General features: G+C 42.3%; 1 protein-coding gene across 5 annotated transcripts in view; it reads left to right on the top strand.

The window, feature by feature from the left end:
- LOC122089371 (adenylate kinase 5, chloroplastic) overlaps window positions 1-16,263 on the top strand; it is a 129,751-nt gene that overhangs the window by 97,022 nt on the left and 16,466 nt on the right. For all 5 annotated transcript variants that reach the window (XR_006143317.1, XR_006143316.1, XM_042659044.1 and 2 more), the window contains exons 9-11: window positions 14,248-14,283; window positions 14,363-14,443; window positions 14,531-14,669. Coding sequence is in view for 3 of the 5 variants with exons in the window: in XM_042659044.1 (XP_042514978.1) it covers window positions 14,248-14,283; window positions 14,363-14,443; window positions 14,531-14,669 (256 nt within the window). In the remaining 2 variants the exon portion in view is untranslated. The remainder of the gene's footprint in view (window positions 1-14,247; window positions 14,284-14,362; window positions 14,444-14,530; window positions 14,670-16,263) is intronic.

The following is a 16,263-nucleotide window of genomic DNA, read 5'->3' as shown; positions in this document are numbered from 1 at the left end:
CCTCCCTCTTCCTACTCGGATCCTCCTCCTCTATCTTCCCCTGCCCCTATCCCTTAGAAATCCTAGAAATCTGTAGCTAATCCTAACACCCATCCTTCTTATGCTGGTTATCCCTTTCCTTCGTCCAACCCACCCTCCACAACGATTCCCTTATGGGTTACCACCTTGATGGCTTGCTCGATTCTGAAATTGCTAAATGGAGCAACTATCTCTTAGGCCATTTCCGAGGTAGTATACCACCTTTCCCTATTATCAAAGCCTCTTTGTCTCGGCAATGGCGATCTACTGGTATGCTGCAAATGTTCCTTCTGGATAATGGTCTTATCTTCAATTTCTCTTATGAGGATGACAAGAATTATGCCCTTGAAGGTGGTCCATGGTTAATTGGTAAAAAATAAATTTTGCTCATACAATGGAATAAAAACCTCTCCCTCTATAAGGTCGACTTCAAAACCATCCATGTTTGGATATCATTGCCTAATCTTCCCTTCATTACTGGGGTGCTCAAGGTCTCAGTATAATCGGCTCTATTATTGGAAAGCCCCTATATTCTAATCACCGTACTCACACCCAAAGATTGTCTGGCTTTTGCCCGTATTGAAATCTCTACAGACGCCACACCTCCTTCCTCTGTTGCCAACTTGCCATCCATAACAAAGATGGCTTTGGGTTCTCTCAAATCATTCAATATAAGTGGATCCCTTCCACTCTGAACCAATCCAGTCTCGTCTTTGACCCCCTCTGGGTAGAAAGCAGTGCCAGAAAGTTCGTCAGAACCGAAGCAGTATGGTCAGTCCCCTCCCTTGTGAAAACGAAAGCTCTCCCATTGTCTGTCCGTCATCTCTTGGACCGTTGGTCCCCTTTTCTTTGACTGATGGTTTCAACCGCTTCTCTATTCTGTCTAATCCCTCCTCTGTGTCTGACTCTAACGTTTCTTTGACTGATGTTGACTCCCCCTCTTTGTCTGATGGTTCTTACCTTCCTCGAGCCCTCAGCCCTGCTACTTCCTTCGCCCAGCCTGCCTCTGTGCAATGTAAGTTTTGAGCACTCACTTTGCTTCACTATTACATCTCCTGATCAGTAGCCGCCCCTCGTTGTTAGCTCTTTCTCTCTTACCTTATCCCTCCCACACCCATTCCTAACCCTATGCCTTTACCCTCTTCTTCTTCTTCTTCTTCTTCTTCTATAGCGATCCCTTATGACTCTTCTGCCCCACCAACTTACCCCCTCTTCCTCTCCCCTCCTTTCATCGCTCCAACACCCTGTTGGAATCTTCTCTAGTACACTCCATGCTATCCCCCTTTAGGCTCACTCTTCCCCCTTTAGCCCACCCTCCGCTGGGCTCTCCTCCCTCTCTTCTACCACCTTGGCCCACAACCCAACCCACCTCTGCTCAACCTTTTAACCCGATCCCTAAAACCCACCAAAGCTTTCACCCTCCCGGGTTTAACCCGAACCTCTTTTCATACCTTACCCATCACCTGCCTTTGCCAGAAATCTCTACCCAAGCTCCTTTGTCTCCTTCACTCGATAAGTTCTCTTTGGGTGGCCCTTGAGGGTGTCAGCTCTGCCTCGTCGTCTTGTGTCTCTAACATTTGGGCCGCATTAGGCCATGCTTCCGCTGCCTCTGAGGACACTATGTCCTCGCATGCCTGTAACTCCCCCATTTGGGCCTCCGTAGGCTAGGTTTTTGTCGCCCCTAAGTGCATCAGCATCGACTCACCATCCTGCAACTCCACTGTCTGGGCCTCTGTAGGCTACACTTCTGGTACCCTTGTCCTTATGCTAGCTTTGTAATCCTTTACTGGCCCTGGCTCCTTCTTGCGATACCCCCTAGCCTTCCACCTGGTTCAGAGGCCCTTGTCTCTCCTGCCTTCGTAGGTGATTTCCCTTTTTCCACTTCAACTGCCAACAAACTTCAGCGACCACCCCTTGGTTCTCATTAGCAAGATTGTCAGCTCTCTGCTACCACCCCTAACGCTTGGGTAAACATCATCACCGACCTGCATCTTCTTGCCGATAACCTCAAGCCCGTCAGTTCCTCTCTGATGCTCGAGCATGGCATTCTGCCTCCTCATATCTACGACCCTTGGGCTGCCTCCAAACTATACTATTAGTGATCTCGGGGTTCCCCATCTTGCACTACTTTGGCCTCTATTAGGCCTCTGCTCAACTTGGTTCCTGCTAGTGCCTCTGAACCTTTAGCTAGCATCAGCACCCCTACCTCCACACTGGCTCCTCTGATGTTCCCTCCTCCAAGTCAAAGTCTACTTCTAGATCCATCTCTCTCTCTCTAAATACACAAAGCCTCTTCCTCCATATCTGGCCTTCCCCCCCTAAAAGAATACCACTGCCGACCAAAGCCTAAATCCGTGCTTGCCAAACTCCGTAGCTCCAAAGAGCTCCTGAAGCCATCCCCCAGATGTTCCAAACATAGTTGTCAAGGCATCGCCAAGATGATGACTTGGTGAGCAGGCAGTTTGCCTGGGGCCTAGGTGACAATCGCCTTATTGCACTGCATGTCGCCTTATGTTTTGGCACTTATTTATGCCAAATATCATTTAAGTAAATGTATTTGTTATTTTATTTACTAAAGATATTATTTATAAATAAACAAATACCCCCTATTTGAATCCAATAAAAATAGTTTAAAAATAAAATTCCAAATGGATAAAAAGTCAACCACCCAGTCCAATAACAAAAATTGAGTTTTGGTTATAGGGGCGATTTTCAACTTTTAAATGCTGGGGTTTGTCTCAATTATGAAAATTTTATAATTCCTATCAATATAAAACATTACTAAAAACCAAAAGTCCGGTAAAATAATCTTTTATTTTGATATCCATAAAATTGTTTTCATTATGAAGATTTTAACAACATTCGTGCACTTTAAAATAAGTTTGACTGCAACATTACAACTTTGGTTTAAGTAATCTTAGACTTGTTGGAAAGTTGGTTTTGTGTTACCTAATACAAAAATTCTCATGTAAAAATAAAATCATTTGACCAGTCGAATTTATTATAGAACAAAAGCATTTCTCTAAATGTTGGTTTTGTGACTTAATGTGAATTAGTGTTATTTTTTATGTTTTGAAGTAGCTAAATGTTGATTTTAAATGACTTGATGTGGCTTATGTTGATTTTTAATGATACAAGGTATATGTAGCTTACTAAAAATGATAGAAAATAGGAAAAATAAAAAATAACACTTGGCTGCCTTGTTCGCCTTAAGGCAGCACCTTCTCACCGAAGTGCTTAGACAGCCCTCCAGCGCTTTGGTTCACCTTGGCACCATGACAACTATGGTTCTAAATGATTCCTTAGATATTTGGAATGTTTGGGGTTTAAATTCCTATGCTAAGAATGCCCCATCCGTTCACAGATCCGCTCCTATTAAGAAGCCCTTTGCTGCCTCTTAGAGACCTGAGTCCTTAAGCACGATGCCCCTCGCATCTACGCTTCCATAGGCCCCTATTGGTCTTTCATTTCGAACTACTCTCACTCACCCAATGGTCGCATTTGGATCATCTAGTACCCCCCCATGCTTCAGATTTCTTCCACCGCATTCTCCTCCCAATTCATCCACCTTTCCATCTCCTCTCTTTCTAGCCTTCCCTCCTGTTCCTTCTCTGTTGTCTATGCTTATAACCTGGCTCTGGATAAACTTGCTTTGTAGTCTAACCTTCGTTCTCTCTCCTCATTTTTAACGGGCTCCCTTGGGGAATAGGGGTGATTTCAATGTCGTAAGAGCTCCCATGAAAAACAGGTGGAACTCCCATTGATCCGACCTTTGTTGATGTCTTCAATGACTATATTGATGATCTGGGTTTAAATGACCTCTTGGCTTCACTCTTTCCCCTCTTATGCCTCCTTCGATCTCCCGAGTGTCTCTGACCACTCCCCCCTCTCTCTTGTTGTCCACCCTCCTATCTCCTTTGGCCCCAAGCCCTTTAAATTTCTTAACATGTGGGCCTCCCATAATGACTTCCTCGCCCTTGTCCGAGCCGTTTGGAACATCCTAGTTCACTCCCCCTCTTTCACCCTCCTCTCCTTTGCCAGAAAGCTCAGAAATGTCAAAGCTGCTCTCAAAAGCCAGAATGCCAACACTTTTAGGAACATCAATGAAAGGATCGTCTCCTACCAAGCAAGGCTTAACAACATCCAATCTAGGATTCAAGATGACCTCCAGAATCTTGTCTTTGCTGCTGAGGAAAAGCAAGTGGCCTTGGAGCTCTCAGCTCTTCTTCCTTAAGAAGAATGTTTTTTAGGCAAAAATCCAGAATCAAATGGCTCGAGCTTGTTGACTCAAACTCAGCTTATTTCTACTGATCCCTTAGAGCTAGGACCATGTCAACTCCATCACTAAACTCCTGTCCTCCTCTGGGATAGAGTTGACTTCGCCTGAGGATATCGAAGCTGAAGTTGTATCCTATTTCTCAAATCTTTTCCACCATCCCCTTACCTCCCCTCCCCTTTTCCAAATGATTCCCTCAATAAATTCATTCGTGATCATCTCAAACCCTTCCTTCTTGCCATCCCTTCTGATGAAAAGATCCTTGCTGCTATTCTTCCCCATAAGTCCAATAGAGCCCCTGGCCCTGATGGCTTCAGCATGGGCTTTTCTGCTTCTTGGGATATGATCAGAAATGATCTCATCCTAGCCATCCATAGTTTCTTCCTCAACCCTTCCTAAATCTCCAGTGGCAACTACACTTTTCTTTGCCTCATCCCCAAGAATGAGGGAGCCCAGACCATGTCTTACTTTTGTCCCATCTCCCCCTGTAATCTTTACAAATTCATTGCCAAAATTTTGGCTAACTGCATCCAAACAGTTATTGAATCGCTTGTTTGCCCTAAACAACCAGCTTTCATAGCTGGTAGAAGTATTGCTGACAACATCATCCTTTGCCATGAAATTGTCAATGGATTTGGTAGGAAATCTCATTCCTCTACTGCTTTTCTCAAGATTGATATCCATAAAGCATTTGACTCGATTCACAACGATTTCATCTCTGTAGATTTCATGTACTGGATCCACTCTTATATCTCTTCCCCCACTTCTCAGTCTTGGTCAATGGTAGCCCTCCCGGCTTCTTCTCCCCCTCTGTTGGCATTCGGCAAGGGTGCCTTCTGTCTCCTTTCCTCTTATCTTTAGCCCTTGAAGTCCTTCTCGATCCATCCAATGCTCCACTGATCCCCATCTCATCTCTCCTATCCCCAAATGCAAAGGCTTCCTTCTCACCCTTGCTTTGGCCAATGACCTCATGGTCTTCTCTAAGGCTGACCACTCCTCTATCTCCTCCATCCTGCCTGCCCTTCGCCTCTTCGAATCCCTTTATGGGCTTAGCATCAATCTCCTTAAATCTAACATCCTTATCTCGGGAGTCTCTAATGTTTGCAAAGACTAGCTCTTTGCCCTCTCTGGGTTTTCTCTTGGTTCTCTCCCTGTCAAATATCTTAGGGCTTCCTCTGATCACCTCCAGACTTTCCTCCCACCATTGCTCCCCTCTCCTGGATCTTATAAGGAAAAAGCTTTAGCTTTGAAAAGGCAAACTCCTCTCCTATGCTGGTAGGCTAGTCCTCATCAAATCTGTCCTTTAATCCATGTAACTCTATTGGTCCGGCATCTTTATCCTTCCATCTGCCACCTCTAAAGCCATTGAGTCTCTCCTCTGCTCCTCCCTTTGGAAAGGTGTAGAATCTTCTAGATTCCTTAATCCCTTGCCTTGGTCTTAGGTCTATAGCCCCAAATCAGAAGGAGGTATTGGTTTGAGAAAAACCACTGATGTCAACATTATTGGCATCCTAAAGCTCATCCAGAAAATCATCTCCAAACATAACAGTATTTGGGTTTCTTCATTCTATTCCTATCTTCTTAAGAAGGACTCGCTCTCGTCTGTCAGCCACTCTGATGTTTCTTGGATTTTTCGTAAAATCCTCATTCTCAGAACCACTGCCCTTAGGGCGATTTCCTATTCTATTGCGGATGGTTGCTCCATCTTTTTTTGGTTGGACCCCTGGCATCCTTCAGGTATCCTATTTTCCCCGTTTTCCCCATAACCATCTATTCTTCTGGATTGAGCAGATTTGCCAATATCGATACCATTCTCTCCCTGTCCAGATGGGACCCCCCGCTCCCCCTCCCCCTCCCCCTCCCCCTCCCCCTGCTGATCTCAGGTTTACTCTCCATCCTATCCCTCCTGGACATCGTGGGAGAGACAATCATCTAGCTTCCTTCCCCCTGGGATTGTTTTCCTCTGCATTTGCCTAGGAGTTTATTCACTCCAAAAGTCCCCTCGTGTGTTGGCGCAATACCGTTTGGTTCAAAGGCCACATCTCTCGATATAGCTTCACTGCCTGGCGGGCCCTCACCTATTGTCTCCCCACCCAATCTTTCTTGATTTACCGCACATTCACGTTCCCCCTGCTTGTTGTCTTTACTATATAAGCATTGAAGATGTTGACCATTTTTTCCTCTCTTGCCCTTTCTCCTCGATCTGGAAGAGGGTGTTTCGTTCCTACTGGCCTTCTAGTAGAACTTTTCTTCCTCTTTCTAAAGAATGGATCTAGGTGGACATGACTTTTGGAGGATCGTTTATTTGTGATTCTATCAGAAAACTTGCTTTTGGTGCCATGATTTCCTATGTTTGGATGGAACGCAACCTATGTAGATGGACGTCCAACTTTAAATCCTTTGATAAGATTTGGAATTCCATCTACTTTGAGTTCAGTACTAAGATTGGTAGTCTTCATCGTTGTCAGGTCCGCAACACCCTAAGGAACATACTCATTATAGTGTCCCAGGGTATCCCCTCCACCATCATAACCACCCATTATCTGCCCTTTGTTATAGCTACCTTCCCCGAGGCTTTGTCCCTTACGGCTTCCTCCCCCTTTATTCACCAAAAAAAAAACGGCTTCCTCATTCTTTGAGTCTCTTTTGGAACCCTAGAAAACAGAGGGGTCCAATAGAGGCTATATTATGTAAAGAAATTCAACAAGGTGACCTAATGGAGCTTTAGAAACATTTTGAAGACTCTTGGAGGGAGATTGAAGCACTACAAGGACCTATTGGATCTTAAAACCAACCTTTCATACCCTGTCCAACATTATTGCCAGCTCCACTTTCGAGCTTCTCTCTCCTCAAGCAAGTGTTGGGGATGGGGATAGGTATGTAAGTGTTACCCAAGGCCCTTTGTTTGGCCATCTTAAGCTGTGGTTTGAGATTTATGCTGTTGGAACACAACTCAAATCTTTGCTTGCTGCCAAGTATCAACATAACCCTTTTTTCGCATATATGGTTTGAAATGACTAATAATATGCTCTTGGGTTTTTTTTTTAACTGTATTCTATCTTATGATGCGTATGTGTGAGATTAGAATGAAGTACTATAATTAATAGTGAATTTGACTGGTTTTATCTCAAGTTTCATGGTTTTTTACCTTACTGGAATTTTTTTTATTGGTTTGAGAGACAATATTTGGGTATTGTGTTGCCCTTTGCTTTTAATCTCCAACTGTAGTTGTTTAAGAGTATCCACCCATCATGTCTGATCTCACTGAACCTTTGGAAGCTACATCTGGTGGGCCGATTAGTACCAATCTCAACCAGATTGTCTTTGACAACCCTAACACTCGGATTTCCCTTGTCAAGTTGGTAACACCAACTATTTGGATTGGTCACACTCTGTGAAGTTATCCTTGAGGAGTCGAGGGAAACTTGGATATATTAATAGGACTATAAAGGCTCCCGCTATCTCTAAACCAGAATATCATAAATGGGAAACTGTGAATTCCACTATGTCTTGGCTCCTCTTTTCTATGAAACCTGAGATCGGTAGAAGATTTATTCGAAAGGAAACTGCCAACGATATTTGGGATAGTCTTTCTAACACCTATGACATAGTGGGTTACTCTGTTAAGGCCTACCAATTTCTTCAGTAGGTTCTCTCTATGAGGCAGGGAAACAAGACTATCTCTGACTATTACGATACTATTGTAGGACTCCGGGAGGAGTATAATCATTATCAAGACCTTCAGTTGTCTAATCCCAAAGACAAAGCCAAGGTCTACAAATCCATTGAAAATGAGCGAGTTCTGATCTTACTACGAGGGTTGAATTCGAATTATGAGCAAATCCGAATACAGATTTTGGGCTGGTCACCCCTTCCATCCCTTGATGAGGTGTGTAGCTACCTATTGAGTGAGGAGACCAAAAGAGGTGCTATGGATTTTGCTCCTCCACTTGAGCAATCTGCTCTTTCTTCTATCGCTCACAGAGAATGGCGTGAGGCGTCCGAGGCCAAGGGAGGATAGATCCCGAAAGTGTGATCATTGTGGGAAACCTGGGGTGCTTCATGACCGTCCTAGTACGTGGTGGATCTACTGGCACATGTGGTGGTGGCCACAAGAGGCTTGATAGTTCACAGGAAGATACCAACTCCTTCTCTAGGGATGATATTGCAGTGCCTCGCCAGTTCATGTCTCAGCTTGATAGTTTATCTACCTCACAGGATGCCTTACCTTCTACTATGCATGTCACACTGCACCTTCCACAACTCCATCATGGATTATTGACTCTAGTGCCACTGACCATATGATTGGCATATCCCATTATTATGATTCTTACTTCATTTGTTCTAGTAAGGATAAGGTTCGTGTGGTTGATAGTACCCTCTCCTCTGTTTCCGAAAAAGGTAGTATTCCCATTACTTCTATTTCACTTAAATTAGTTCATGTCCCTAACCTTACCTTGAACCTTTCGTTCGTGAGTACTTTGACTAATTCTTGGACTTATTATATCACATTTTTCCCTTCCCACTGTCTTTTTCAGGATTTGGTAATGAAAAGGATTATTGGTAGTGGACGTGAGGAGAGCGGACTTTACCGCCTTGAGCTGCAATTATCTTTTTCTTACTACACCACAGCCCTATGCATGTGGTCGTAGTGATAGTAGTTCTATGGATTCTGTGATGCTTTGGCATCCCTCTTTTGTTGTTATGAGGAAATAGTTACCCCATTTATTTACACATTTTTCTTCTTCTCATGTATTTCATTGTGAACCATTTACTTTTGTTAAACGTTTCTATTCATCTTATCCCTATTATGGTAATAGATCTGTTGCTCCCTTTCACATTGTGCATTCTAATGTCTGAAGACCTTGTCGTACTACTTCCTTATTTGGCCATCGTTGCTTTGTTTCATTTGCTGATGATTTCTCTCGTTGCACTTGGACCATTCTTATGAAACAGAACAGTGAGGTTTATGATGCCTTCAAAATCTTTTTATAAAATGGTCTACACCCTTTGAAACTAGGATCAAAATTATCCGGTCTGATAAAGGGGAGGAGTACATATATGGTGGTCAAAGATTTTTTCACTGACAATGCTATTATCCATCAGCTTGCGTGTGTTGACTCACCCTAACAAAATGGGGTAGCTGAGAGGAAAAATCGTCATTTGTTAGAAGTTAGTAGAAGCCTTCTATTTGGTATGCATGTTCCTAAAACTTTTTTGTCTGAAGCTATTCCTTTTTTTTCTTTTTATGAATAAATAAATTCATTACCACAGAGGAAAAAATACAAGAGGGGAGGAGAGAAAGAGGGGGGAGACCAGCTACAATAGCCAGCTACAGATTACAGGGCAGGGGCCCACACCAGGAGGATACATTACATGGGGGAATACTAATGGTAGTAAGAGGGAGGCCACAGGAAACAACAATAAGCCTGTTCCTTGGGGTGTCAGCAATAGTACGGTGGGGGAGGCACCCAAGCTTAGAGCTAACATCAAAGTAAATGGCTTTCCAAATCTGATCTAAGGATCGAGAGTTGGAGTCCATCTGCACAGATTACGCTCCATCCAGATAAGAGTGATCGCCATGCAAAAGGCGAGCTTCCCAGCTATGTAACAAATCTTATGCCCTCTGAATGTCATGTCGATCCATATCAATTCTCTACTCAAAGGAAGGCTAGGACTACTAGCAGGCCAACATTTACTAAGAATTCTTTTCCAGATTTTAGAGAAGGGACAGGAGAAGAAGAGATGATCTACATCGTCCATACCATTCCATCAGAGGCAGTAAGCCTGGGGGACTTGGATGTGCCAGTGGCGGAGAAAGAGATTGTGTGGGGAGGCAGCTGGAGAGGGCTCGCCACACAGTGAAGCTGTGGCAGGGAATGTGGCCTTTGATCCAGATAATATTTCTCCAGAAAGAGAGGGGCTTTGAGACGGATGAGATCCTAGGCGGAAGCCGATGAGAACCGCCCCAAGCTAGACGGAGACCAAACAATGGTATCATCCCTTCCTCTGTGACCGGGAGGGATGGGGGGATCCTTACTGCTGCGTTTCTTATCAATCTCATGCCTACCAAAATCCTTGGGTCCCAAAACCACGTTTTACTCGTCTCCTCAATCTTCTGCTTTTTCTCTTCCTCCCCGGGTGTTTGGTTGCATTTGTTATGTGTATGTTGACAAATCCTCCTGCACTAAACTCAATCCCAAGGCTCTCAAATGCCTCTTCCTTGGGTATTCTTCTACTACCAAAGGCTACAAGTGTTATCACCCTTCCTATTGTAGGCGATTTCTTTCCAAAGATGTCACCTTTCTTGAGTCTATGCCTTTCTTTGCTTCTCATCAGCATCCTCTTCAAAGGAGAATGGGAGTGCAAGTGAAAAGGTTGCTGATGCTATTCCATTTCTTACTCCCTTGCCTCTTACTCCTTTCTCCTTTGATAATGGGGAACATAAAGAGATGGATGATGTTGACACTGTGGATATTGTTGATATTGGTTGACCTTGTACAGAGAAGGCACCTGATATTGTGTACACAAAAAGACAAAGAAGGCTTGCCAAGAGTCCTGCTTGGATCCACATCCTGAGTTTCATCCTCCTCGATCAGGTAACATTTTTTTCCTTCTGAGTTAGACCTCCCTATTGCTGTTCGAAAGGGTGAAAGAGCTTGTACTAATCCTATCGCCTAGTTTGTTTCCTGTGATGCTCTCTCTCCTATAGGTGTTGCCTTTACAGCTGTTCTTTCTTCTGCTTCCATCCCTAAAACTGTCATTGAGGCTATGCCAGACCCCAAATGGAAGCAAGCCATGTCTAAGGAAATAATGGCCCTTGAGAAAAATAGCACTTGGAAACTGGTCGATCTTCCCAATGGAAGAGTTGGATGTAGGTGGATTTGTATAATCAAATACCGATCAAATGGTGCTATTGAGAGGTACAAGGCAAGATTGGTGGCCAAAGGGTATAGTCAGGTCATGGAATTGATTATCAGGAGCATGTTTTAAGATCTCGACCGAGATCTCACTTATATCTCTCTTTTTCAAAAATGCGACACGAGATGTATGACGAGTTATAATTGTACAAAAACTCGACCGAGATCTCGAGGTCTTGCCTCTATCTCGCCAAATCTCGCCAATATCTCACCTATATCTCACTTCTCTCTACTTTTTTGAAGGAAAAACACTAAGGAGCAAGGATTTTGGAGCTACTTGAGGATCTCCATTCTTACACTCATTGAAGCTTAAAAAGTAGGGAATATTTCCTCCTCATCCACATTTAGAGTTACTTTAATTTTCAATGTATGTGAATATGACTCATCACTCATCAATGTTAATTGTTAAACAATTAAGTAATTATCTATGATGTCTTTTAAGTTCTTATGATTATGTTGTGTCTTGTGTTGATTGTGGAATATGGACTATGGAATAGAGTATACTAGCCTAGGGTACAAAGTTGAAGTGCCATTTTAGGTTTGATTTTTTAAAAATTGATGTTTTCATTGTGTTTAGAATGCCTAAAATAGGGTAAATACCAAGTTTCAGAGCTACAAAGACCATATGGCCACCAAGACCAATCACCAAGTCGACCGGGAAGAAATACATGATTTCAGAGAGATCTTGCCAAATCTCTTTTTCTTGGATCAACGAGATGAAAGGCGAGAGAGAGAGATCTTAAACCTTGATTAGGAGACCTTTGCTCTTGTGACCAAACATAACTCTATAATTTTTATCTGTTGCGGCAAACAGAAATTGGCTCTTATATCAGTTAGATGTGAAGAATCCCTTCCTCCATGGTGACTTAGAGGAGGAAGTGTATATGCAGCCCCCTCCTAGCTTCAAATTTCTAGCAGCTGATGGTAAGGTGTGTCTCCTATAAAAGGCTCTATATGGTCTCAAGCAATCACCAAAGGGTTGGTTTGAGAGGTTCAGGCAGGCCATCTTGAAGAATGGGTATTCTCAGAGTCAAGCAGATCACACATTATTTACCCGGAGAGATAATGGTACCATCACTGTGTTGATTGTCTATGTTGATGATATCATGGTGACTGGAGATGACAATGATGAGATATCTAGGTTGAAAGCCTACTTAGCCAAACAATTTGAGATCAAAGACCTAGGACACTTGAAATACTTCTTGGGGATTGAATTGTTAAGGTCTAAGTAGGGAATTAATATTTGCCAAAGAAAATTTGTGTTAAGATTTGTTAAAGGAAACAAGATGTTGGGGTGTAAACCGGCAACTTCTCCTATTGAGCAGAATCACAAGTTAGGAGAAGACTGTGGTTCCTCTCTTGTTGATGCAGAAAAATACCAGAGGGTAGTGGGGAAGCTAATATATCTGTCTCTAGCTCGCCCATATATTATTTAAGCAATGGGAGTAGTGAGCTAATTTGTGCATGCTCCCAAGAGTGGGCACTTGGATGTTGTGTTCTGCATCCTAAAATACTTGAAGTCCTCTCCAAGAAAAGGACTCTTATATGCCCAGAACAATCCTTGAGGATAAAAGGTTATTCTAATGCTGATTGGGCTAGATCCATCTCTGACAGACGATCTACTTCTGGCTATTGCACATTTGTGGGTGATAATTTGGTTACATCACAGAGCAAGAAACAACATGTTGTATCTAGATCAAGCAATGGGTCCGCTACTTCTCTCTGGCTTGACCCTTGGCACCCGTCATGTGTCCTCCTGTCCCTCGTCAGTCCTAGGACTGTCTACACCTCTGGCCTTTCTAAATTGGCCAATTTTGATACCATCCTCTCTGATGGTGTCTAGGCCTCTTCTTCCTTTTCCCCTCCCCTGGCTGATCTTTGGTCCTTCCTCCCTCCTATCCCTCCGAGACACGATGGTAGAACTGATAAAATCTTTTGATTCCCCTCCTCCTTTGGCCTATTCACCATAGCCTCTACTTGGGATTTCATTCGTTCTAAAAAGCCCCCTCGCCCTCTGGCGTAAAATCATCTATTTCGATGGTCACATCCTTCATTGAAGCTTCACTGTTTGACGAGCATTATCAAATTGCCTTCCAACCCAATATTTTCTCATCTACCGGCATATCAATGTCCCTCCCACTTGCTGTCTCTACTGGAATGGTATTGAAGATGTTGACCGTCTCTTTTTTTTCTTGCTCATTTCCAGCTACCATCTGGAAGAGGATCCTTAGATGCTGCTGGCCTACTAGTAGAAGAGTGCTGCCTCTAAGTAGAGAATGGCTTTGGATTGATATGACAATTGCTTGTACTTCCATTTGTGACACCAAAGGAAAGCTTGCATTATGTGCTACCATCAACCATATATGGATGGAAAGGAAAGTCCATAGATAAACTTCCAAATCTTGATCTTTTGATAAGATTTGGAAGGTCATCTACTTTGATGTCAGTTCCAAACTGTCCTTTATCCACCCCCATCCGGTCTAAAACTCCCCAAGGAACGTGTTCATTGTTATCTCCTGGGCCTTCCCTCTACCATTCTCTCCCCCCCCCCCTTTCTCTTTCTTTCTCCCTTGTATTTTCTTCTCTTCTTTGGCAATGAAATTATTAATTCATCCAAAAAAAAAAAAACATGGCATGAAGTCTAGTAGGTTAATTTAATATTTTCCTCCTGAGAAGTGTATCTGCACATGGCTGTGGGCATGGAAATGCCCCAAGGCTGCTGGACCCACTATGTAAAGACTGCAAAGAAAGTTGATCCTGTTGAGTAGTGAATAATAGCGATAATTATTGATTTGTGTTTAATGTAGTGAATATGGTAGGAGGAAAATTCCTCGTCCACATATTAATTAATGCAGTGATAATGGATGAAGCATGTAAATCGTTGTGATAATGGCCGACAATCATTATTGTTGTGTTAGTCGTCTTTTAGTTGTCATGGGGATTTAATGCCTTGTATATTAAATATTTTTATATAGATGTTTCCACCAAGCTTTTATTATCTCTTGTTTGTAATTTAACATTTATCTTTGACAGGTTGAGATAAGCATTCCAGAGCTTAACCCAGAAATGGTAGCGTACAGTTCCTTTGTCTCTTTTCCGGATTTGACAAACACAATTGTTGAAAGTAACTATACATTATGATGCACAGGATGTCTATCGAATCGGTACTTTAATGGAACTTGTGCGAGTTCTTGCGCTCTCATTTGCTGATGATGGAAAACGAGTTAAGGTATACCTATCTGGATTCTCCAGTTATTAGTGAGCACTGAATCTTTATGTCATGTTCAAATGGAACTAAAATTTTATCATTTTCCAGGTTTGTGTTCAAGGATCTATGGGAGAGGGTGCCCTTGCTGGAATGCCATTACAGCTGGCTGGAACTCGAAAGATTTTGGAGTTCATGGACTGGGGGGATTACGGTGCTAAGGGGACCTTTCTCAACATTGGTTCTATAGGTCTGGACTGCTTAAATAAGACATTTCTACTCCAAAAGAAAAAACTATTTCTATTTGTCTGAATTAAAGTTTTTATCCTTTAGTTTATGAATAATGTTTCAGTTACCTTTTTAATTGTGACATTTGATCCCTCAGTTGCTAGTAGAACATTTCTCATTATTAAGCCCTATAGTAACTGAAAATGTTTGCAATATTTTGTTGGAATTTTATTATTATCTTGTTGGATTCATCTGCAAGAAGAAATGCATGACAGATGTTGGATAAATACTCGAGTTATACAAAATTGAATATGTAACTATTTTATCCATTTATCTGGGAAAGAGTTGAAATGACCATGTTACTTACATATTCCACTAGATTATTGTGCAGAAAAACATGACTTCGATCTTAGGTGTAAGAGTAATATTTGGTACATAATTGATAAAGCCAAATGTATGATAGGATAATTTGCAAGGTTTCATGTCTTGGTTCTGGGGTCTGAAATTTTATTTTGGGAACCTAGGACTAAATTTTGAGATGTGCTCACAACCTATGAAAAAAATATTAAAAAATCTTAGTTCTCCATTTTCTGAATTGTGCTATTTGTTCCTATTTCCAGTATCCTCTACATTACTGGTTTGTCTTCTAAAGGTACTAACCCAGTGCAAGTCATGATCAAAGATCAAGTTAAGAGAAAAGTGAATAGAAGAGGTAAGAAGAACAGAGGAGAAAAAGGGAAGATGAGTGCAAGACAGGGAGAGAATCGATTTGTCTCCCCTATATATTGATTCACTAACTTTTTATACATGAAATTATTTACATACATACCCCCCCCCATTCTAACATAAGATAGCCAAGGGAGGTAAAAAGGTGAAAGCATAATACAAGATAAAAACCTAGTACCCAAATTACCCTCATTACGTAACTAACAGGATTGGAGAGTCCTAATCTTTGACATTTTTGAGAAAAGTGTCTGCTTTCAGACTTGAACCCATGTCTTCAAGCTGGAAGCCCAAGCTCTTTACCATCACACCAATCGATGGCTCTTTGGTTTATACCTGTTCCTCCTTCTATCCCATATTATTTTTTATTTTATTTTATTTTATTTTTTTGTATTTTCCTATGTCCTCTTCAGGGCAAGAATAAAAGCCATGAAGAGCTTGGACTTTGGAAGTAACATCAAATAGATAGCTTTCCAAATCTTATCCGAAGATCGAGATTTGGGGGTCCATCTATGAATGTTACATTCCATCCAAAGATGGCTTATAGTTGCAAAAAAAACCAGTTTGCCAACAGTGTCACAAATGGAAGGGCCCAAGAATGTCATGTCTATCCAAGTTCATTCCCTGTCAAAAGGGAGAATAGATCTTCTAGACGGCCAACATTTGGAAAGGACAGTTTTCCAAACAAGGGAGGAGAAGGGGCAAGAGAAGAAAAGATGGGGGATATTTTCTATACCTGAGCGGCATAGGCAACAGGAAGGATTGACAAGGTTATACAGTGGATGAGGAAGGATTGAGTGGGAAGACAGTTGGATAGGCAGCGTCATAGAGTGAAGCTATGGAGGGGAATGTGACCTTTAAACCAGACCAATTTATGCCACGAAACAACCAGG

The sequence above is a fragment of the Macadamia integrifolia genome, chromosome 9, assembly GCF_013358625.1.
Source record: "Macadamia integrifolia cultivar HAES 741 chromosome 9, SCU_Mint_v3, whole genome shotgun sequence".
Taxonomy (NCBI): domain Eukaryota; kingdom Viridiplantae; phylum Streptophyta; class Magnoliopsida; order Proteales; family Proteaceae; genus Macadamia; species Macadamia integrifolia.
The sequence above is the reverse complement of the archived record's forward strand: the minus strand, read 5'-3'. Positions and strand labels throughout refer to the sequence as shown.